This window comes from Lipotes vexillifer, unplaced genomic scaffold (assembly GCF_000442215.2).
Source record: "Lipotes vexillifer unplaced genomic scaffold, Lipotes_vexillifer_v1.1 scaffold629, whole genome shotgun sequence".
In the NCBI taxonomy this organism is placed as follows: domain Eukaryota; kingdom Metazoa; phylum Chordata; class Mammalia; order Artiodactyla; family Lipotidae; genus Lipotes; species Lipotes vexillifer.
This window is the reverse complement of record NW_006774188.1, coordinates 1,374,948-1,398,670: the sequence shown is the minus strand read 5'-3', so window position 1 is coordinate 1,398,670 and position 23,723 is coordinate 1,374,948. Positions and strand designations below refer to the sequence as shown.

The 23,723-nt window shown below is 40.4% G+C and overlaps 2 protein-coding genes across 4 annotated transcripts in view; both read left to right on the top strand.

Annotated features, from left to right (window-relative positions):
- The first annotated feature begins 624 nt into the window (after positions 1–624).
- CCDC196 (coiled-coil domain containing 196) lies at positions 625–13,093 on the top strand. The gene is made up of 10 exons (XM_007449023.1): positions 625–674; positions 779–931; positions 2,241–2,337; positions 3,428–3,478; positions 5,198–5,275; positions 5,478–5,561; positions 6,087–6,146; positions 6,515–6,656; positions 12,734–12,789; positions 12,974–13,093. The coding sequence occupies exons 1-10, from the start codon at positions 625–627 to the stop codon at positions 13,091–13,093; spliced, it is 891 nt and encodes a 296-aa protein (XP_007449085.1).
- A 10,369-nt stretch (positions 13,094–23,462) lies between these two features.
- Positions 23,463–23,723, top strand: part of GPHN (gephyrin) — a 618,338-nt gene continuing 618,077 nt past the window's right edge. Inside the window, exon 1 of one of the 3 annotated variants that reach the window (XM_007449022.1) lies at positions 23,463–23,613. In XM_007449022.1, the coding sequence (XP_007449084.1) occupies positions 23,550–23,613 (64 nt within the window). In that variant the 5' untranslated portion in view covers positions 23,463–23,549. The remainder of the gene's footprint in view (positions 23,614–23,723) is intronic. The other 2 variants (XM_007449020.1, XM_007449021.1) reach the window with 2 other exon arrangements.

Here is a 23,723-nt window from a genome sequence, read left to right as displayed (position 1 = left end):
CCCCGGACCGGGGCACGAACCCGTGTCCCCTGCATCGGCAGGCGGACTCTCAACCACTGCGCCACCAGGGAAGCCCTGGCCTCTATTTGTTTTAAATGTATCCTAGAGGTATCCCCTCCTCCTCCTAAGTCTCCCAGAGGCAGATGCTTTGTCTTTATCTTTTCCTTACTCACAGAATCCAGTGCTGTGCCCTACAGATAGTAGGCATTCCATGGAGGTCAATTGCCATGGAAGATGGTGTTGATGAGTTATTTTTGACAAGCCATCATTTTCTAACACAATAGGAATTCCATAATATAGATGTGTTATGATTCTACCCTATTCAGTCAAAAACTTCAGAATAAAACTTTTGGCATTGGTTAAAACTAAGGCAAGAACTGCTCAGATGTAGTTAGTAGTATTTTCAGTCAACAAGCTGTCACTGATGTTGGAGTTATTTAAAAGACCTGTTAAATCTGTGGTCTTAGTGCCATTGTGACCTCAACCTGTAGCTAAAAATCTGTCCAATGAAACAGGAGTTTCAAGAACAGCAGCACAAAAATGATGACTTAAATGAATGGAACAAGAAAGCACATATTTTCAAGAAGACCTTATTTATTCTTAGAGTAGAAGTTTTCCTTCAAGATGACAAGTGCTTCAGCCTCTCCAGGATCTTACTTATCTTCCAAAACAAGGTGAGTCTTTGACGGAAGATGCCAAGTGGTAACTATCCAGGAAAGAAAAGAGGGTCTCTGTTATTAGCCCAGGCTGAAGGCAAATATAGTGTCTCTTCCCACAGAAGTTCAAAAATAGATGACAACTACTTGAAGGAGTTGAGTGAGGACTTAAAACTAAGGAAGCAGGAACTGCTAGAGATGCTAAAACCTCTAGAAGATAAGAACAAGCTGTTATTCCAGAAGTTGATGTCTAACTTGGAGGAAAGACAAAGAAGGTAAGTGTTCCCTTCTCAGGATTTCCTAGAAGGGGAAAGGCAAGAGAACTTTAATCCATAGGATTTAGCAATGATTATTTACATTTTTTAAAAGGTTTAGACCTTCAGCTATAGTAAATTAAAAGAATGTAACCACAAAATCAGGGTGGCAAGGAATCCTTCTTCTTTTAGTAGAATTAAATATAACTCAGCTTATCTCACAGGGCTACAGTTATTACTTTTCTTCCCAAGAAACTGTTAAGAGACTTTACTATCCTCAATCCATCATGGTCACACAGATAGCCCCTCATTCATGTTTGTGGAATCACTTTAGGATAGATGACTCTGTTCTTCCATTGCCATGCAGTGAAATGGTAATCATTTCTGAGCATCAGAGTCCTCTGGATTAGGGTCTGGCCTTACTAAATGTACTAGGCAGTTGAGGTCTTAACTCTTTGCTAGGGCACTCACTGTTCTTGGGATCCACCAACTCTCTTTTTCCTTTCTAGTTTCAGAGAATCTCACCTTAATGTGTCTACCTTCATTCTCTACCCTACCATAAATATTTCAGGGAGCTCAGACTTTTGGAGAGCAAAAGCCAGGCAGAAAGTTGTGAGAACAAACGCCAGGCAGAAAGTTGTAGTCAAGCACCAGCTGTTTATAACCGAGAAACTCAGCCCTCTCAGGGCAAGAGAACACAAAGGCTTGCTTCTTTGCTTATAATTAGAGAGGGAAAAGCACAAAGAACATAAGCATAAGTTAATTAATACCTTTAAAGAATATCCTCTCTTACAGTCAGAGATTTGATATTAATTCAGATTTTATCAGAAACTTCTTGATGGCTTGATTCTCTAGAGGCTACCATAAGGATATAAGTGGGTTCTCCAACTAACTCAAATGTTTTTATGTGGAGAAACAAAGTAGGGGAGATGGACAGAGATGGGGGTAGGGAATAATTCTGAGATTTATCCTTAAGAGGTTCTTCAACCTCCTTCTTCACAGAGGCAAAAAAACGCCCCTTTCTACCCCAAAAGTCATACAACAAAACTTCCTTCTGCAGGGGTGGAGAGGAGTCTCACTAGATGTTGGAGACCTAAGTTTTGAGCCTTACAGAGCACAGAATCATTATAGAGCACATACCTAAGGCAAACGTCGATTAGGAATGAAATTGTCTTTTGGAGACCTTCTATGTCTAGAAGGACTTCCATAAATCTTGTGATTTCAGCCCCTATCTCCCTCTCATGGTAGAGTAGTTTCTGCCTGGTCATGGAATATTAATATTTCTTTTTAGGAAATATTATGTTTTGTGATATCTCTGTCTTCTTTCTAGTCTGCAGATCATGAGGCAGATTATGGCAGGGAAGGGGAATGGTGAATCCTCAGTCATTGAGCTCATTAAGGAGGCAGAAGAGATGAAGCAGAATCTGGTAAGAGGTTGGTGGGCACTCCAGGGAATGGCCTTCTGAACAGGGCTCTCAATTCCATTACTGTCAGACAGAGTGTTCATCTCTAGCATTGGTGCTCCAACACTCATAGGTCCTTGATCTAGAAAAGTCCTGGGTGAACCAAAGGGAGTCAGGTGAAATGTTGGGAAGAATAAGAACTAGCTAGCAAAAATTCTTTTTTTTTGACTTTTGAAAAACTTTTCATCTAGGTTATGAATACAAGCATATTAACCCCTCACATTTCAGAAGAAATAGAAAATAACCAAAATAAAAGAAAGGAAGGAGTTTGGTCTGAGAGATTCTTTCAAGATTTTAAAAAATTAACAATATAGGACTTCCCTGGTGGCACAATGGTTAAGAATCCGCCTGCCAGTGCAGAGGACACGTGTTCGAGCCCTGGTCTGGGAAGATCCCACATGCCGCGAAGCAACTAAGCCCGTGTGCCACAGCTACTGAACCTGTGCCCCACATGCCGCGAAGCAACTAAGCCCGTGTGCCACAGCTACTGAACCTGTGCTCTAGAGCCCCCAAGCCACAACTACTGAAACCCGCGCGCCTAGAGCCTGTGCTCCGCAACAAAGAGAAGCCACCACAATGAGAAGCCCGCGCACCGCAGTGAAGTGTAGGCCCTGCTCTCAGCAACTAGAGAAAGCTCTTGCGCAGCAACAAAGAACCAACACAGCCAAAAATAAATAAATAAAAATATAAATAAATTTATTTTAAAAAATTAACAACATAAAGGATCTTAAAAATTAAAAATTAGTGGTCTAAGCCCCAAAGAAACTGCCATATGATCAGAACATCTTAAGTGTTTCAAGTGTGAGGAACTCACTTCTATATTGATATACCACAATTACCATAATTAAAATTACTATTCCAAATTGTTATTATTTTTTATCATCATCATCAATCTCATCTCTCATGTTCCTGGTTTTGGGGCTAGGCCCATTTATTGCCTTCCTCTGTGGTTTACTATGCCCCTACCCCTTAGTCCCCCTATTAGTAATTTCTTCCAACTTTAATGACTAGACAAACACATATTTCTATTTGTTTGCTTTTTCCTCTCCACCAGGAAAGGAAAAACAAGATGCTTCGGAAGGAACTGGAGATGCTATGGAACAAGGTATGTGTGCCTCTAAGGATCTCTTGAAAGTATCTGTCTTACAAACCATAATGCAAAGAAGCATCCCTTTTTTCTGGTCCACATCCTCATTTTTTCATGTCTCTTGTTTCCACCCATGCCTCATTCCAATTCATTCTCTGATCTTATTTAAAACAATCAAGTAGTGTCACTCTCCTTAGGAAAACCCTTTACAGCCATTCCAGGTATAGTCTGGCTCTTGCCTACCTTTCTAGTCTCCTCTCATAGAAGTCCTCCCCTCCCACACTGGTCTCCACATGCCAAGACCTTTCCTTTCTAAAGACCTTTGCTTTTGCTTTATCCCTTTGTAATGCTATTTTCTTATAGTTGGCTCAATCTCATCCTTCAGGTCTCTGCTTAAATGTCGCCTCCTCAGGGAAGCCCTCCTTATTCACTCCACCTGAAAAAGGACATCACCCCCCACACACACACCCTTCCTATTATACAATTCTGTTCATGTCTTCCATAGCACTTTTTATAATATAAGCTCACTATTTTTTAAATTTTATTGTGTTATTACTATTTTATTTGTTTCTTATCTCCCTGCCCTGTTCTGGAATACATGTTTCTCCAGTATCTTGATTGCTTTGCTCATCTTGGAATCCCTAGCATGTAGCGCAATGCTTGACACATAATAGACAATCAATAAATGTAAGTTGAATGAACGAATACCTGATTCTAATTCCCCTTTGACTTTGCAATAATCACAGCATTGTTTAATATAAAAATATTTTGCTGGGAAACCAAGCAGGGGTAGAAATAAAATTTTTTGCTGGGAAATAAAATAAAAAATAAATAAAATAAAATAAAATTGTTTTGCTGGGAAACCAAGCAGGGGTAGAAATTCCTTTGTGGACTAAGGCTTTGGGATCCAAGTGCTTTTCACAAATTATGAGACCTGAATAGCAGATTGTCTTGTGATATAAACAGGTGTGAGTGTGATCGCTGACTGCTTTTTCCATCTCACCTTTCCACAGATAATTTGGATACTATCAAGCCCTGCATCTTATACTGAGATCTGCTCCTAGTTCTCAGTAGCAGCTACAAATCAATTCTATGAGTTGTGAGAAGTTTTAGTTTCTGAGTTCTTGAGTCTTAGAGATAGGAAATATGCCAGCATCATTCCTCTATCAAAATCCAGTTACTCCAGAGCTCCCAAAAGACTTTGTATAAGGGATGTCCATATACCTGAACTTGTGATTGACTTTCCCTCCCCATACTTTTAGACAATGAGAAATAGAGAGACAAGATTGTATGCCTAGTGGTTAAGAAGACAGACTTCAGAGTCCAAGAGATCTGGTTCAAATTCCAGCTCCGTACTTTCCTACCTGAGTCACCTTAAACAAATGACTTAACCTCTCTAAGACTCAGTTTTCTTATCTATAAAATGGAAATAAAAATAGTCCTGTGAGGATTAAATGAGAACATTTGTAATGTAGTAAATAAGTAATGTAGTAAGTAGCTTACAGTAGTGATTGACATATAATAAAGGTTCAGTTAATAGTTTTTATTATTATAAGTTTCACTCAAAAGATCAGATGGAAGGGCTCATTCCATTCTGAACCTCCTTTGGTAGTATACTTTTCATATCAGGCCCTGAGAGTTTTCTGACTGGCAGGAACCAAAAGCCTTGACATTGGCTTTCCACTTCCCTCATGAAGTCCCAGTAATTTAAAGCTTTGCCAAAATGTCTCTCTACAGACATTCAGCACAGAAGAACTCAGTGATCAACAAAAAGCACTGCAGATAAAGAACAAAGCAGACTTACAGGACAGAAAGGCAAGTGGACTGCATGGTGCTTAGAATTTCAAAGTTGTTGATGCCACACAGATGGCAACAGCCCGTTGAGAATCAGGACTAATTAGAGTAGACAGATAGGAAGGATCTGGGCCTTAAGGGTATATTGGATTTACTGTCTGCTAAGACATTGCATTTCTTTCCTGGGACCTCCTTTTCCTTTAGCTCTCTTCTTTCTTCCCAGGCTCCCAAAACCCCCTCATCATCTAGGAAGACCAAGAATGAACTGGAAACATTGTGTGCAGAGAAAGTGAAGGAAATAAGGAAGGTAGTATGATCTTTCTGAAAGTAGTGGCTTTTAGAGCTGATAGATTAGAAATATTTAATGTAGCAATAATCTGCCTAAGTGTGCTCCTGAACTGATACAAAATTTTATAGGAGATCTGGTTCCCTTGGGGTATTACATTTGAGTTAGAGTGACACGGCAAGTTTCTGGTAAATCATGATAGCTAGAGCAAAGTGGGAAAGTCTGTACCAATAATGACAACTTTGAAATAGCTATGTGATGTCAAAACACTTGTTAATTTGTTTTTGAACATTTATTTAGAGATATTATGCTTGTATCTAATCTTCCTGCAGCCAACTCATTGATAGAAAACATCCTGTTCATTTAGCTTTTAGCTTTTGGAGAGTGGGATGTACAGGTGATGCCAATTAAGAGGACTGCAGTTGAAGCCAATACATTAGTGAATCTATGACACCATAATTTTTCTATAAAGTCTTTGCAGCATATTGAGAAAACTGATTTCTGATCTCAATTTACTTTGTCACCAGAGGCTCTTTCTTCCACCAGGAAAAGCAACAGAGGAAAATGGAATGGGTCAGGTATCAGAAACAAGCTAACTTCATTCAGGCACTAAGTCTTCCAAGGCTGGACACAGGGTACAATTTCATTCATGCAATATAGAGGCTTTTAGTTTCCTAATGGTAAACCTGATCCTCTCATCTGGATTACCAATTGTCTGCTAAAAGAAATGTTTTGTGGGAAGATGACTGAAGAGACGTATCTCTAGCTTCACCTTGAGTATAGCACTTTTTCCCTATGATCTTGATGTTGTCCTATTTGAAATGGGGGGAAAAATCACACATAATTTCTGCCCACTTTTAAAGACTGAGCATGATAGGTTCATTTTTAAACTTCTGAGTAAAAAGGATTCAGGTAATAGTGGATTTAAAGAAGTCAATACTATATGAGTAGTTTTGAAAAATGTTCTCTTATAGAATGACTTTAATGGCAAAGTGATTGAGCTGAGAATTGAAGCCTTGAAGAACAACCAGAAGCCCAATGATCTGAAGTTATCACTGTACATACAGCAGAATTTTGAGCCAAAGCAAGCATTTTTGAATCTTCCTGGGTCCCGAGGTAGGTAGAGTATCATAGGTACACAATTTGAGGTTTGTTTGGTTTTACATTGGAGATCCCATTACCTGTAAAGTGATAACACAATACCTGGCACACAGTAAGTTGGTTAGCGGTGTTATAAAAAATGTTTTCACTATCATCATTATTATTACACTGAAACTCTTATATCAAGATAAGGATTCCTCTAGAGGAAATAAAATTTTCCTTTGTAAAGACTGAGTAATATATTGTGTGCTTAGCATATGTAGTTGATACATAGTTGACACCTGATAAAATATTAGTTTTCTCCTCACCTCGTCCCCTTTCTTAGGAATTAGAGTAGTTTGATCTCACAAATCTTATTGGAATAGACTCTGCTACTTCAGAATAGAAGGCCAAAGAGACATCCAACAATGGTTGTGAGTTTCACCAATCCAGATATTCCTCTGGGAGTTTCACCATTTCCCCACCCCAAAGAATTTATGGCATCATTAGAGGAAATCATATAGCTTATCATAAAAAAATAAAGGAATGGTTTTCTGAGGGACAGGAAGAAAGGGCTCTTAAATTTTCATGGATCTATGAATCTGAACTCTGTAATTTAAAAAAGAGACATGCAATAAGAAATCATGGCTAAGGGATGCCAATGTTTTAACAATATTAATATGTATGTCTCTAATTTCTTCTCAATCATATTCCATAAGGGCTTGAATAACTTATAAAATCACACACAGCATGACGATCAAATAAACAGATGACTAAATCAAGGCAAAGGGAAAATAAAGCCAGGTAAATACATAAAAATGTGTAGTGAAAGTACCATACAGTTGGTACAGGTAGGCTTCAGTCTTGGTTATGAATTTCCCCAAAAAAGAAACATGAATTTATGGTGTCCACAAAATAAAAATAAACCAAGTTCTCAGAAGAAACACAGCTTTTACTGGTACTGAAATGAGAGAGAAATTTCTCTTCCAGGTCCTCATCAGGGGAACAGGACACTCTATGTGTGTCATAGTAGCTAATGTCCTCAAAAATATTTCTAAAATAAATTCAGAATCTAAATTTCCTAGGCTGTTTCTTATCTGTTCCTTGGCACAATCTGATAAGAAGTTATTGATGTGAACTTTTTTTGTTTTGCGGTACGTGGGCCTCTCACTGTTGTGGCCTCTCCTGTTGTGGAGCACAGGGTCCGGACGCGCAGGCTCAGCGGCCATGGCTCACGGGCCCAGCCGCTCTGCGGCATGTGGGATCTTCCCAGACCACGGCATGAACCCACGTCCCCTGCATCTGCAGGCAGACTCTCAACCACTGCGCCACCAGGGAAGCCCCTGATGTGAACTTTTTTTTAAAGTGATGGATCAGCTCAAGATGATTTGGTCCAGGTCCGTAGCACTCTGTTGGTCTGACTTGATCCATATTTAAAATTTAGAAAATCTGGATGATTGGAGGAACTACCCATCCTTCAGCCAGTGTTCCATTCATGTCTCTCTTTTAACTGTTGTTCTGATAAGAACTGGAAAGCAGAAAGCTTGAGCTTTTCTTCTCCAATAAGAACCTGGAATACAATCAGAAGCAGTATAAAGTCATTAAGATGCAAATTAAAAAGATAGAGGAGGGGAGGGTTATGAGGGCAAGAGATCCACGTCTTATTTCATTTAAAATTAGCTGAAAGTCATCTCAAGGGATCCATAGAATAAGGAGCCAAAAACCTTTTCACTCTGGATTCAAATCAAGCCAAGAAAATAGTGAAAGATTCCATTCAGCGTGATCACCGCGGAAGATATTTTTTCCCTTGCTTGCAGAACGCTGAATCTCTGAACTCTGAACTAGAACAGCCCACAGATCAACATCCTCTTTTCTCTTCTCTCCCCTAATGCTCCTGGAGTATTAAGCGATAGGACACTAAACTGTTCAGTTACTACGAGTGCATGTAGCCACAGGCATGCGTGACCCATTGCTTGTGTGTTATTGACTGCACATGCATTGAGCACTGATTGTAGACCAGTTTCATTTTCTAATACACACATATACAAAATCTCTGAGTTTGTTTGAGCCCAAGTGGATATGAAATTTAAGTCTTAGATTTTGGTTTTATTGACCTATTTGTAAACTAGTGTTTAATTATTGAAAAGAAAACAAAAGAAATATTAGTTTTCTTCATAGAGGGATTTTTAAAGTAGTTATATTAAGATATTATTACCAACAGTAATATGTGTTGTAAACGAAAAACAGATGTAGTTTTCTATAATAGAAAGTAAACATAATAAGTATACAGAGAACAAAATTTTAGTATTCGAACACAGTGCTGAACTCTAAGGCCTGTTTTATCTTTATTAGGAAGTGAGATCAGCAAGATGTAGAGAGTTTTAAAGAAAACCAACACTAAACTGAAACTCTTCTTGATGCCATCAAGGTGTCAAGTTTGAAAAAAATCAAAAAAGGAATCATTTTCTCACTGTGATTTATAGTATTTAATGCTGTGTTCCAGCACCTCCTAAATTCATTGCAGTTGCCTCCTAAAATCATCTCACCATCAAATTTTGGGAAATAGCAATTTACTGGGAAAAGCACTGGATTTAGAGTCAGATATATGAGTTGCAGGCCTTACTCTGAGGCTAACCATTTAGATGAACTGGACCAGTCATTTTGTTTCAATGTTTTTCTTTATCTAAAGCAACCATAACATATTATAGAGCATGTTGAAAACATGGTTTTGTGTAACCCTCACAGTGACTCTATGGGGTAGGTATTATAGAACAAGAAACTAGTTCAGAGAAGCCAGGCTTCTGACTGCATATCCAAAGCTCACCTCCTAAAATATGCTATAAAGTGAGTGTTCCAGTATGTGATTTCTTATGACTCTTCCACATCTAAAGGCTATGATTTGAATTCAAGCTTATCACTTGTTTAATGTATAATCCTCCCAATAAAGAATCATACCCCCAACATTAATTTGTTCAGTAACAAAAGAAATACTACTTCCAAAAGGGGTTGACAGATTTGTAATTCTTCATTTAGCCCAGTAGGTGGCACCAATCACATCCAGGCCTTTAGTCCATAAACAGTGGTAATTCAGGAACCTGCAGGGAGCCATCAGTCTTCTATTGCCCTTAGGACAAAATGTGCTACATTTATGTATCAAATGAAAAAATTAAAAGATCTATTGGTGTTTTCTGCCATGCTTTGTGACACTGAGGTGTATTACTGGCAGCCTTGATTATCCCGTATTAAATTCAGCATTCTGCTGCAAAATCTGTACCTATTATTCCACTCTGTGAACTACCGTGTCCTCCCTTCCAAAAACAGCCACTGTCCCGCCCTCCACGATCCCTAATACTGTTTGTTTTTTTTCTACCACAGATAAATCAGGCGATCAGGACAAGGAATTAAAAAATCAGGCAATTGCGCAAGGTGGGGACCTCTTGAAGTTTAAGTACTTAGTAGTGTTCCTGGATAATGTTCCTTTTCCTCTAGTTTCTAAAGAATTGAATTTCACAGATCTGTCTTAAAGGATTGAATGTAATTTTGGACACACCTTCCAGCAAATCAGGGTACAGGCCCTTCTGTTATAGGCATTTCCAAGTAGAGGGAGGGTTATCGCACTGCTCCTCGCCAAGAATTCCTCCTCCCACATCGATTGTCCTGTGTGCTGGTTGGCTGCATTGTAGTGGTGTGATCTGTTTGGTTGGCAAAATATAATCCTGTGTTAATACTGACTTTGTAACACTTCAAGCAATCCCTACGTGCAAATTCCCTTGAGGCCCAGGTTGTATGTATCATTAGCCAGGTCAGTCTCATCGGTTTAGCATACTTCATCACCTAGTCTTATAGAAGAGAAAAATATTTTACATCCACAGTGAAGTCTTTCCAGAGACGGGTCACATTTGAAGGGATTTACTTCCAGACCAGTATAAAATTACAGTTTGACCCAGAGGGCACAGCAGCCCTTCCCAGAATTCTGTAGAGTCAAGAGAGCAGTTCTTGGCCTTTGGCAGTCACCTATCTTAGAGCGCACAGGCACGAAGCAATCTTTAAATTCAGCTGTGTCCCATCACATCTGCCGGTATTTAAAGAAGAGGTTTATCTTCCATAATAATAGAACTGGTGATAAGACACTTGATTCTGACAGCCTTGCTCTTCTCTCCTCCCCTATCCCACCCCCAAACGCCCACCCCAACTCTTAGCATTTCCTTGAGCTCTTTTAAGAAGCTGAAGGTTGCACGTGAATATTTTGCTACACTTATAAATTCAGATGAAAGCCCAGTGCAGTGGGAAATGAATACTCTTGAGACCTTATTTATTCTATAACTCCCTCTGTTCTGAAAGCAAGTCATTCCCCCCAGCTTCAACCTTTACTTCACTTTAGTATTACTCCTCCTGATGGCTGAATACACTCCAGCAGGTGCTGCTGAAAGGAAAATAGTAGTGTTAAGCTAAAATTCTGAAAGGCAGGGGCGGAAACCCACAGCTGGCTCCAATCTGAGTCCTTGATAAATAGCATTGCCCTCAAATACAGGCTTTTTCAAGCCTTGCAGCAACTTGAACCTTTTGAATGTCAGCCTTCGGTTCATGGTATTAGTAGGTCATGAAGTTAACTTTTTTTTTTTAATTTTTATTTATTTATCTTTAGTTGCATTGGGTCTTCGTTGCTGTGCACAGACTTTCTCCAGTTGCAGGGAGCGGGAGCTACTCCGTTGCGGTGCACGGGCGTCTCATTGCGGTGGCTTCTCTTGTGGAGCAGAGGCTCTAGGTGTGCAGGCTTCAGTAGTTGTGGCACACAGGCTCAGTGGTTGTGGCGCACGGGCATAGTTGCTCCACGGCATGTGGGATCTTCCCGGACTAGGGATCGAACCCGTGTCCCCTGCACTGGCAGGTGGATTCTTAACCACTACGCCACCAGGGAAGTCCGAAGTTAATTTCTAAACTAGCTCATTCTTTCACTTCCTATAAAACTCCACAGAAGTCCAGGGGAGAACAAAAGTCTTCTTTCCTAAATATAAATTTTGAAGGTTGAAAAAAAAGTAAACTGTACCTGTATTGATATTATGATTATTTCAGTGAGTGACAATATATTCTAAACTTTTTTGCATCACACAATCAGGAGAGCAGAAGGTTGTCTAGGATTAGGTTGTCATACTTAGCTAATAGAAAGAAGATCCCCAGTTAAGTTTGAATTGCAGATAAACAATAAATGTTGAGTTTAAATATGTCCCAACTATCGCATGGGACATACGTATACTAAAAATTATTTGGTGTTTATTGAAATTCAAATTTAACCGGGTGTCCTATATTTTAGTCTGGCAGCCCTCACCTAGGACTGACTCACCATAGAGCCTATTTAGCACCCTACAATTCTCCCTCTTTCCCTTTTTATTCTCTCCCTTTCTCTCTCAGTCTGTGCCTGTTTTTCTCTCTGCCTCCTCTTTCTCATCCCCACCCCCACCTTCATCTTTTGTTTGTTCTCCGCTGTCCACAGTTAGCCATTTTTTGGAATATATGTCTGGGTTACCAGAGGGTGTGCAGATATGTGCGTGATTTATCATCTCATTTCTTCATTTAAAAGTTGTATTGGAAGCACACTTTGTAGGCTCTCAAATAAAATTGTTTTTACTTGATGTAATCTTCAAACGATTTTTTTTTCCCCTGTGGGACATGAGCTCTCAATGGAAAAAAAAGGTTTGCCAGGGCTTCCCTGGTGGCGCAGTGGTTGAGAGTTCGCCTGCCGATGCAGGGGACATGGGTTCGTGCCCCGGCCTGGGAAGATCCCACATGCCGTGGAGCGGCTGGGCCCGTGAGCCATGGCCGCTGAGCCTGCGTGTCCGGAGCCTATGCTCCGCAACGGGAGAGGCCACAACAGTGAGAGGCCCACGTACCGCCCCGCCCCCACAAAAAAAAAGGTTTGCCACTTCAACTTTAAAAACATTGTTTGATGAAGTTATTTTCTAAAACAACAATTAGAAAATCCACATCAATGCTAATACCAGAGTCAGTCCTACAATGATATGGTACTATGATGAATGCTAATAGCCTTGCAACTCAAAATAAAACTAGGTTTTTTACTCAAAGAAAGCTCTCATTTTCCTAATTTTCCCCATCAGGTACCATGGACACTGCAAATATGAGCAGAGCAACTACTGGCAAAAGTGAATCTAATGTGAAAATTACTTTGGTTTTCGAAATCATTTCAAAGGCTTGAATAGATAGTGGGTGTAGAATTTTGGAATGCATTTGTTAATATTTTTAGTATTCTAATTTAATATTTTTAGAGGATTTGCAAAATGAGTGCCAGGACACTTGGTGCTTTAGCTGTCATTTTTTTCTGTTTTTTCCTGTCTTAGAGAATTCTGGGCGCAAAGACCTACACAGAACAACAAGGAGCTAAAGGAAGTCAGTTTGATGAAGGAAGAGGGACGCTCTTTTGTCTGATGTCAAGGCCAGATGAAGCGCTGAAGGATTAGGAAGCTTTCACTCCCTTTGCTTTGGACAGATTTAAAGACTAGGTACAGCCATTTGTGTTAATTAAAATCTCTCAAACCTTCGTTTTAGTGCTATTTCCACTCTCTCTCCCCTCCACAATGGGTGGAAATGCTAGTTAGATGCTTGGCCTTAAGCATGTCAGGAATTTAGTCATTTAGGGATTGTAAACAGCCTCTGATTATTTTGATAGCTTTTGATTTTTGAAATGACTAGATTCAAACCACATTGCATGTTGTTAACAAGTCCATAAAAAGCTGTTCCTCTCCACCTCTGAAGTGTTTAGTTCTGGGCAGATCCTCCACTAGCAAATGAGCAAAAGTAGTTACAAATTAAGGAAATAATACTCCATAGACTCCTCTTACTCTTTCACCCACCACACCCATCTGCCCTGTTGATACTGCCTCCTAGTTATCTATTCCTTGAATATCTTCTGCCTTCCCTGTGCCACTGTTTTAGTTCAGGTTCTCTTTCCTGCCTGGATTACCACAGCCTCTTTTAACTAGTTTCCCTGATTCCAGCCCCTCTAATCCATCTTCCACAGCACCATTGAAACTATCTTTTCTAAAAGAGAAATGAGATCATGTCACATCCCTACTGATTTCCCCTTGACTTCAGTATAAAGTCCAAACTCCTTCACAAAACACATAAAGATCTGCCTCCTGCCTACATCCCCAATCTCATCTTTCACTGTAACCCCCTTCCCTCATACATCTACAGTGAGCCGCACAGAACTAGTTGCAGTTCCCCTGATGCACCATGAGTTCTGTTATATCCATGCCTTTGCACAAAGCTGTTCCTCTGTCTGAAAGATTCTTCTCTTCTTGTCTGCTTGACCGTTGCCTATTTGACCTAAGGGCCAAGTTTGGTGCCCTTCTACTATCCCAGTAATTCTCAATCCTATTTGTGTATCAGAATATCTTTGGGAGCTTTTAAAAACACCAATTCACTAAGCCCCTCTCCAGATCATGTAAATTATGATCTCTGAGGGACTTCTCTGGTGGTGCAGTGGTTAAGAATCCGCCTGCCAATGCAGGGGACACAGGTTCGATCCCTAGTCCGGGAAGATCCCACATGCCATGGAGCAACTAAGCCCATGCACCACAACTACTGAGCCTGCACTCTAGGGCCTGCGAGCCACAACTACTGAAGCTCGCGTGCTGCAACTACTGAAGCCCACGTGCCTAGATTCTGTGCTCTGCAACAAGAGAAGCCACCGCAATGAGAAGCCCACCCGCGCACCACAGCGAAGAGTAGCCCCAGCTCACCGCAACCATAGAAAACCTGCTTGCAGAAATGGAGACCCAACGCAGCCAAAAATAAATAAAATTTTTTAAAAAAATTGTGATATCTGAGAGAGAGGGCAAAAGCATCTGTATTTTTTAAAAAGGTCCCCAGGAAATTCTCATGTGCAGCCAGGTTTCAGAATCATTGTTCAGGCACTTAGCGAACTATCTTGCAATTGTTTATTTACCCAGCTATTGATCTCCCTTACCAAACTTGAGCTCTTTGAGACCCAGGACTGTGTCTTCTTCATCTTTTTATTTTGATCACCTAACACAGTACCTGGGATTTGATAGAGCCTCAGGTATGGCATAAGGCCACGGAAAGTTAATTCCAAAGTCCCAGGTCTATTGACACCCTGTCTTGTGTCAGTATGATACCACTGGATCATACCGTAGTCCCTGAGATCTTCAGATCTTTTCTTTAATTAAGTTGTCATTAATTTCCTATCTCATGTCAATATGAGGAAAGTTGATTTGTTACAAAACACTTCATTACCTGTAGGAATCCCTTGTATGGTGTAATGAGTGAAGTAAGCCAACTAAGTAAAAATCTTCCCTCTCCCAAGGTCAATTTACATTTTTAAAGGTTGCTTTAAAGGCGGATTTTTTAAAATGTACTTTCAGACTGGAAAACTTTACATGAAATCATAGAATTTGGGCATTAGATGGGACTTTAAACAAGTATAAATCTCCATCACTTTACAGAAGAGGACACTGAAGTTCAGATATGTTGAAAGGGTGTCCAAAGTCCCACATGTTACTGCCCCACGGTAACAGTTAAGCTAATTACCAGAGCCTGGTATTATTACTGCCAATTCATATTCCAATTTAACTCATATCTTTCCTCTCTTGACCACAAAAATAACAGGCTCTGCAGTCCTCAGACAATTAGTTTCATGTTCTACCAACTGAGTTAGCTGAGTGTATAGTCCACATTCTGTTTCAAGAAAGCCACATCTGTTCTCATCTAGGCCCTCTGTGCTTTAGCAGTCCTGAAAGATTTTCCAAGTCAATTGGATTAGACAGAGCAATGAGAAAAAAAATCAGGAAAATAAAATCTGATTGTACCACTGACTATCTGGAATACATCATTTAATCACAAGGCCTTTGATTCCCCTTTTAAAAATTGGATCAAAAGAACACCATTCAAATGTTTTAAAATCATGGTTTTTGTTTGTTTGTTTTTACCGTTGAAATGAGTTTAGATGAGTATCTGACCTTTTTTCCTATTATATTTTTGTTAACCAAAGCATGAAATAAACAATTCACTTGCTAGCAGAGATGTATAACTTCTTAAAAAGTGAATCATTTGCCATCTCTAAAGTACTGAAATTGTATGTTCATTATTATTAGGCTTATCACCTTTCCCTCAAATGTTCCAAATCTTTCAATTTCTTCAAAGCACAAAACTGAAATATTATAGCCTTTTTTTCTACTGTCTTTAAGACTTCACATTGGATTCCGACTTTCACCTATATGGCTGTGCAAAGTTATCAGTTAGATTGGCTGGCTATGCCTGGGTGTCTGCATTTTGATAAGTCCAGAATATGGATCTCAGCTTTGTGGGTACAAATTTATTCAGTCAACTTACCCAACAGATCAGAGACTCATTCAAGATACCCAAACTCCCAAGAGAATCACTGATAAATCCAATATTAGTTTAAATTACAGGGAGGGCTGTTCCTTCTAATATGGTTGGAATATGTCTATATTTAGGGCATTCCCATCTCAGAATCAAATTATTAGCAAAACTGAATTAGTAATCAGAAAATATTTATGGCACTGAAACATTACAATTTTATTTATACTCATAATATTCCAGTTATGTTTCTCTCGGAATAAAATCACTGATACTCTTGACTGTACTTGGGAGATAATTTTCAATTTTAAATTCAACTGAGGAAAACTCTATCCCATCAGTAAAACATTTAATAACCATGATCTTGGGTAGTACTATTTTTGTGGCTTATCTCATTTATTTTACCTTGACATTCTAGCTATTCAAAGAATATTTGCTAACATTTCACCCCCAAAAGTTGCTGTTTTGCAATGACCACAAAGTGATGTGTAATGTTTGTCATACTTCTTTCCTAAATGAAATAAGGCCAACAACAACAGTTTGCTATTTTCATCTTTAATCTAGAATTGCAGTCATCAAAGGGGACAAGGGACAGTATGCAACATTTTGCCTTACTCTTTTAGATCCAGGCAGAAAAATCCAGCTTTAATATTGTTTATGTGAACTCTGGCCAGGTTAGCTGGTGTCTCCTTTTATAGGCAGAGGCTTCTGCAAGCTGTTACATGGCAAGGCAAATTTCTAACAGCCCCTCTGGTACCTTGGGAGTAGCCTGCACTGCTAGCAATTCAAAGTCCCTATTGCCTTATATGTTCTGTATTTAGTCATCAAATATTAGGAAACGGGAAGAAAACAAGGTTCTGTGTTGGAAAGGGATTCACGCTCTGCACCCAATCAATCCCACAGCAGGTGATACACAGGCAGATAAATATGAAATGTAATTATTACATGGTAAAATGAGATTTTTCAGCACAACTGAAAAATCCATCATCTCTGCTTCCTTCACCAATTCATTTATGCTTTTTAACATTTCAAAATTCTGCTGCAGTTTCATTTTTAGCTAAACTACTGTATAAACATTCCTATCGACCATAATTCCTCCAATTATTAGTCAACCTGGGAGAAAATGAGGTTACTTAGGTTAACAAAATAATTTTTTGTTGCTTTTATAGAGACAAAACTATTTTTCTAGGGTAGTTGGGCTTTGATTATATGGAAACCAATTAATAATAATAATTTTTGATTTTTTTAAAAAGCTCACTTAAACTCAATCCATGTCAGTGGTTAAGTTTGGGACTATTTTTTCTTTTCTTTATTAAAAATATTTATTTATTTATTTATTTGGTTGGTTGCACTGGGTCTTAGTTGTGGCAGGAGGGCTTCTTAGTTGCGGCTCATGGGTTCCTTAGCTGTGGCACGTGGGCTCCTTAGTTGTGGCATGTGAACTCTTAGTTGCGGCACGCATGTAGGAGCTAACTCTCAGACAAGGGATCGAAGCTGGCCCCCCTACATTGGGAGCACGGAGTCTTAATCACTGTGCCACCAAGGAAGTCCCAGGTACCATTTTTTATTTACTTGTGTATACTGAATCCTAAAAACTGAAGGCCTTGTAGACAGAGCCCTTTTAAGAAATTAAATAGTTTCTGGACACTTCATGTTACTTTTCCATTTAACAAATCTCATTCTCCTTTCCCTTATCCAATAATTCCTTCCTCTTCTAGCAAATACTGTCCTCCTCCCGTTTCGTCTACACTTTCTTTGAATTAAGGAGGGAGAAAAACCAGTGCTTTCTTTAGAAATAAAACTTTTTTGTTTCTGGTTTCCTTCTTTTATCAGGTAAGCAGCCATATAAATAAGCGGTGACCTTGTACATTTGTAAATTGTCAGGACACACAGGGAAGAGCTTCTCTAGCTTCTGAATATTAACATGAAACAATGTAGGTGGTATCAAATGTATAAATTAAAGCCCTCAGAAAAGATTAAAATCTATAGTAATGGTAGAGAGAGATAGGAGATTTTGTGTGTGTGTGTGTGGGGGGCTGTTATGCATTTATTTTCCCAGCTGTTATGCTACTTCAGATGCCTTAATGCAAGTATCCAGCTTTTCAACTTTTTATCACCAGAAACAATTTTAAGTCTCAGCTGACATTTTTTAAACCCTTTCTGACTAACTACTAACCTATCAAGGCACTAGCCTTACATATGGTACCCAGATGCATCCTCCCTTGATCTTTGTCTATTTGGTAGGGGTTCATCTGATCCTGATCCTCTGGGTGAACACATGACTGAGGCCAACCAATTAGAAAATGCTATTGCCTTTGCCTTAGTGCTTTGGGTTGGAGACATGACCTAAATTTGTGGTTTCCAAGATTTTGGTCTCAGGACACCTTTACACTCTTAAAAATTATTGGGGACTCCAAAGAGCTTTTGTTTAAGTAGGTTATACCTATTGGTATTTACTATATTAAAATTTTTAAAATATGAGACTATACAAACACACATTCCATTAGCTATCAGAGTGATGACATCGCTACACATCACGTAGCCTCTGGAAAATTCTACTGTATCTAATGAGAAAATGAGAGGAGAAAGGCACATAATGGCTTAGTATTAGTATGAAAATACTTTTGACTTTGTAGACCCTCTGAAAAGATCTTGGATTCTCCCGGTGTCCCTAGATGGACTCGAAAACTACTCATCTAAATTATAGCTTACAGAAGCCAATACATGTCTGAACTTCCTAGCTGTGTGAGCCAATGAATTCCTTTAGGCTTAAACTAGCGTCAGTCACTTGCAACCAAAAACAGCCTCATTCATCTGGATTTCCAGTTGGGGACCTCAGAGGAAGAGAGTAAGTGTGAGGAAAAATACAAAGGACTGTGGCACAAAATTATTCAAGCAGCAATCTGGGCAGCAGAATATAATATCAAAAGCCCAAGGAAGGAAAAGTTCAATTAATTTTAATAAACACGGCAGACATCAGAAAACGTTGTCCTAGTTGTTCCCAAATAAGTGTCATCAAACTCCATGAGAAATTGATGTGGCTCAGCTCCACTTTACTAAAAGATAACAAGGGCATCAGAACTAAAACCAAAGTGTCAATTTCATTAGTAGGACTGACTAAATTTATCTTATTAGACTTTGGAAATTTCTAATTTAGAAAACTACTTCTGGGGGAAAAGCATTGGGCCATTTAGGTCAAAAATTTAAAATTTCCCCAGTATTCTCTATTCTATAGAGCTGTATTTTCTGTAAAAATGTGTCTAATTTCTAAATCTCAGCTTTTTATTTCTTTTGAAAAATTATTTATTTATTTTTGGCTGCATTGGGTCTTCGTTGCTGCGCACGGGCTTTCTCTAGTTACATTGAGTGGGGGCTGCTCTTTGTTGTGGTGTGTAGGCTTCTCATTGCAGTGGCTTCTCTTCTTGTGGAGCATGGGCTCTAGGCCTGTGGGCTTCAGTAGTTGAGGCTCGCAGGCTCTAGAGCGCAGGCTTAGTAATTGTGGCGCAGGGGCTTAGTTGCTCCGCGGCATGTGGGATCTTCCCAGACCAGGGATCGAACCACTGTCCCCAGCATTGGCAGGTAGATTCTTAACCACTGTGCCACCAGGGAAGTCCCTAAAGCTAGCTTTTAGAGAAACTTCTGAACATTCTTTTCTAATAGGCTGAGTTTGTAATTTGTATGTTTACACAGTAATGTAATCTATTACCACCTGTACTGGGTTGAATAGTGTCCCCTCAAATTTCACATCCACATAGAACCTTGGAATTTGGAAATAGGGTCTTTGGAGATGTGATTAGTTACGATGAGGTCATAGTGGATTAATATGGGCCCTAAATCCAATGACTGGCATCCTTATAAGAAGGGCAAGTAAAAATACACACAGGGAAGAAGACCATGTGAAGACAAAGGCAAAGACTGAGTGATGCAACTGTAAGTCAAGGAACGCCAAGGATGGCAGGCAACCACTGGAAGCTAGAAAGAGGCAAGGGAAGAATTCTTCTCAAGAGACTTTAGAGTGAGCATGGCTTTGCTGACACGTTGATTTTAGATTTCTGGCCTCCAGAACCATGAGAGAATAAATTTCTGTTGTTTTAAGTCACTGAGTTTGTTGTACTTAGTTATGGCAGCCCTAGGAACTAATACATTGCCTGATTCAGTCAGTCAAAAGTTCATCTTAACTCTATCACCCTTCCTTTGGGGAAAATACTATGTTAAAATCAACCAGAGCTTCACCTTACATCCAGTTTTTTAAAAATTGTGCTAACTACACCTAACAAAATTTACCATTTTAAAGTGTACAATTCAGTGGCATTAAGTATATTCAAAATGTTGCTTGCACCCATTTGTAATCCACTCAGTGTGGCTATTAGCCATTCGGGAAAGAGGCAAGAGTAGAATAAGCCTTAGTGGAAGAATAATGCACTACCAAATTTGTTCTTGCTTACATCTAGTGCTAATGAGGAGAGTCTAACCCCAGAAAAGCCAGTAAACTTTTGCCTTATTTATATTGAAAGTGTGATTAACTACAGGAAAACTAAAGTACTAGGAGGACTAAATGTAAATATAGCAGTACCAGAAAAACTCAACTGTCCTTCATTCAGTAATTCACTTCTACTGATAAACTTTCATCTTTATAATGAAAGTCATTATGATAGCCAAGTGTTTACCCATCTTTTGTGTTCTCAGTGTAAACTCAATTTTCATTGCTAAAATCTCAGGAATGGAGAGAATTAGAAGTGCCCTGGGCACTTCTAATGCTTTATATACAAACTCTGAACTTTTCCACTTTCTCCCCCCCCTCCCCAAATATGTTCCTGAGACATTTATCAATCTTTGGAAATGCTACTCTCTTCCTACTTTCCAGAAAGTTTTCTTTGTTGTAACACTTGATTCCCAGATGAATTCTGAAGAAATGTCACATGGTAACAGGAGTTAAAAAGCATGTGGATACTGCAATATTCATTCAATAACCAGCAATAAAACAAAAAGTCCCACTAGACAGCAACGTCACTAGGCTTTTCCTGTGTAAACTTTCTTTTCCTGTGTAAATTCAGCTGAGATGAATATACTTGAGGAAAATTGTTGAAAGACAAGCATCTATTATAATTGTCCAGTTTAATTCTATTAACATTACTTCTTTTCAGCAATTTTAGCAGGTTTAACAAACTAACCTCCATATACTTTAAAAGGCTTAATTCATCTTCACCCTTCCCAATTAAAATTTTTTTTATAAATTTATTTTTTATTTATTTATTTTTGGCTGCATTGGGTCTTCGTTGCTGCGCACGGGCTTTCTCTAGTTGCGGTGAGTGGGGGCTCCTCTTCGTTGCGGTGCGTGGGCTTCTCACTGCGGTGACTTCTCGTTGCGGAGCACAGGCTTCAGTAGTTGCAGCATGCGGACTTTAATAGTTGTGGCTCGCGGGCTCTACAGCGCAGCCTCAGTAGTTGTGGCGCACGGCCTTAGTTGCTCTGCGGCATGTGGGATCTTACCGGACCAGGACTCGAACCCCTGTCCCCTGAATTGGCAGGCAGATTCTTAACCACTGCGCCATCAGGGAAGTCCCCGAATGAAAATTTTAATGAATTTCACCATTGCTGCTTTTATAGATAACAGAAAGTCCCTTGTTTTCTGTTATTTGTGAAACAAAAGTGCCAGTTTCTTTCCATGAATAATAACGGAATATTCTAAATTGAAAGGGTGCTTATCTACCAGCTTATATAAACGATAAAGAAAAAGACCCCAATTCATTTAAGGTTACAGAACCTATAGTGGGCAGAATTAGAATTTATCTCTCTGAAAATTCAAGACATTTAAAAATCATTTCAAATTTGGGGGCGCTAGAGGGAATAAAGATAGAAAGGCAATGTAACCAACCATTTGCTCATCTTTAGTTTGAAATAAAGAAAACATAGTTTCACATATATATCTCTCATTTGAAACTAGTTAAGAATCCATTGGCTCCCAGGCTCTATGGTGATAGATTATTATAGGAGGTGGGTTCATGATCTGGCTTCAATTTTAAATCCACTGTCAAAAATACTAGCAATACACATACTCAAAAGAAATTTTACTAATTAATTTTCTCCCACCTCAATTCCACCCATCATCTCCTTTGTACTCCCATTATTTAAAATGAAATACATAACAATGTGAATCTTCAGTTAGAGAGTAAGTCCACGTTCTAGTTGGCACAATAAAACATAACCATCAAACTGAGATTTTAATTGTATACAAATGATTATACATTTTTTGTGACATTTTGCTTTTCAATTTTATGCTTCCCGGTTTTACCAAAGCTGAGAAAAAAAAATACATATACATGTGTGTGTATATAATGTTTTTTATTAAGAAGTTGAAAGGGCTAGAAAGAAAGGAACTAAGAAACCCATGTGAAAGAGCCACAGGTGATTCATATCACACTTTATGAAAGACACATGAAGGTAAGTGGCAACAAAAGCTATTTTCATGGTAACCTCATATCCCACAAATACTGAAATGAAAATTGCCACCACCGGGGTTCTATTTCCAGGTTTGTGATTGTGGCTCAGGGGGGGGAGGAACATTCTCTAATCTCATTCTCTAAGATTGGTGCTTTTCACCTGAAAGCAGAGCCTTTAGCGAAGAAGCCTGATGCCACAAAACCATGCGACAGCGGGAGAAAGAGAAGCCAGCTATCTCTCCTCAAGATGCTCTGCCGCAGGCTCCTAACCTTCGCTAGTGAGGATCCTCCTGAAGGTACAGACTTGGACTTGGGAAATCCTACGGTAGGGCGGCAAGCGGGAAGATAAGGCAGGATAGGATACCTCCTTCCTCGCCAACCGCGGGCTGTCACAGCAGCTGCGGTTCTGCCACCCACGCAGCTTTCTAAGGCACCTCCAGGGTCCCTGGAGCCTTTCCTCTTCCCCTCGGGAGAGCTGCTTTGCCGCCCCAACCGCCGCCCGGAGTAGCTGACAACCGCCGGGCTCGGCAGGAGATTGCTTCTGTCTGGAGCTCGGCTGAGGCAGCGTTCACGTCTCGCGCGCACCCGCGTTCTCCCAACCAATCCCGCGCTACTCGCGCGCCCAGGAGCGTTCGCCGGTTCTGCTAGGGCTGCGCCGGCTCCTTCCCGCTCCCAGCACTCGGTACCGAGCTCTTACTCCTCCCCTCACTCGCCACGAGTTCCACGATTCGCGGTGTAGCTCCGCCCCTGTCCCCGAGTCCGCCCCCGCGACCTCCCGAGCTTGTGCTCTCCTTTCCCCTCAGTCTCCTGCCGTCCAGCGGCCCTGGGTCTCGCGCTCCGCAAAGCGGGAGTCTCTCCCGCCTCGTTCCTACGCCTCCGCGCGCTCTCCCTCAGCAGCCACCGCGTAACACAGCCGCAGCTCGCAGCTCGCTGTCTCGGACCCGGACTCGGGGTCGCGCGCCCTGACTCCGCCTACTTCCCCCCGCGGACTCGCGCCCTCGGGGCCCGGCCTCTCACTCGCGCAGGCCGCCTCGCGTTTGCCTCGCGCTTCCCGAGGCAAGCGCGCTCCCGGCCCGCGCGCTCCGGGCTCTGGCTTTTCCCGGCTCCCGTCAGTGCGGTGACTGCGCTGGGAAACATGGCGACCGAGGGGATGATCCTCACTAACCACGACCATCAAATCCGGGTCGGAGTCCTCACAGGTAACCGGGGGAGGAGGTCCAGGACCGCCGCGGCTGCTGTCCCCAGCTTGCCTCAGGCTTCTCGCCTGTGGTGACCCTTCTCTGTGGCCTCGGGAGGAGGGAAGGCTGAG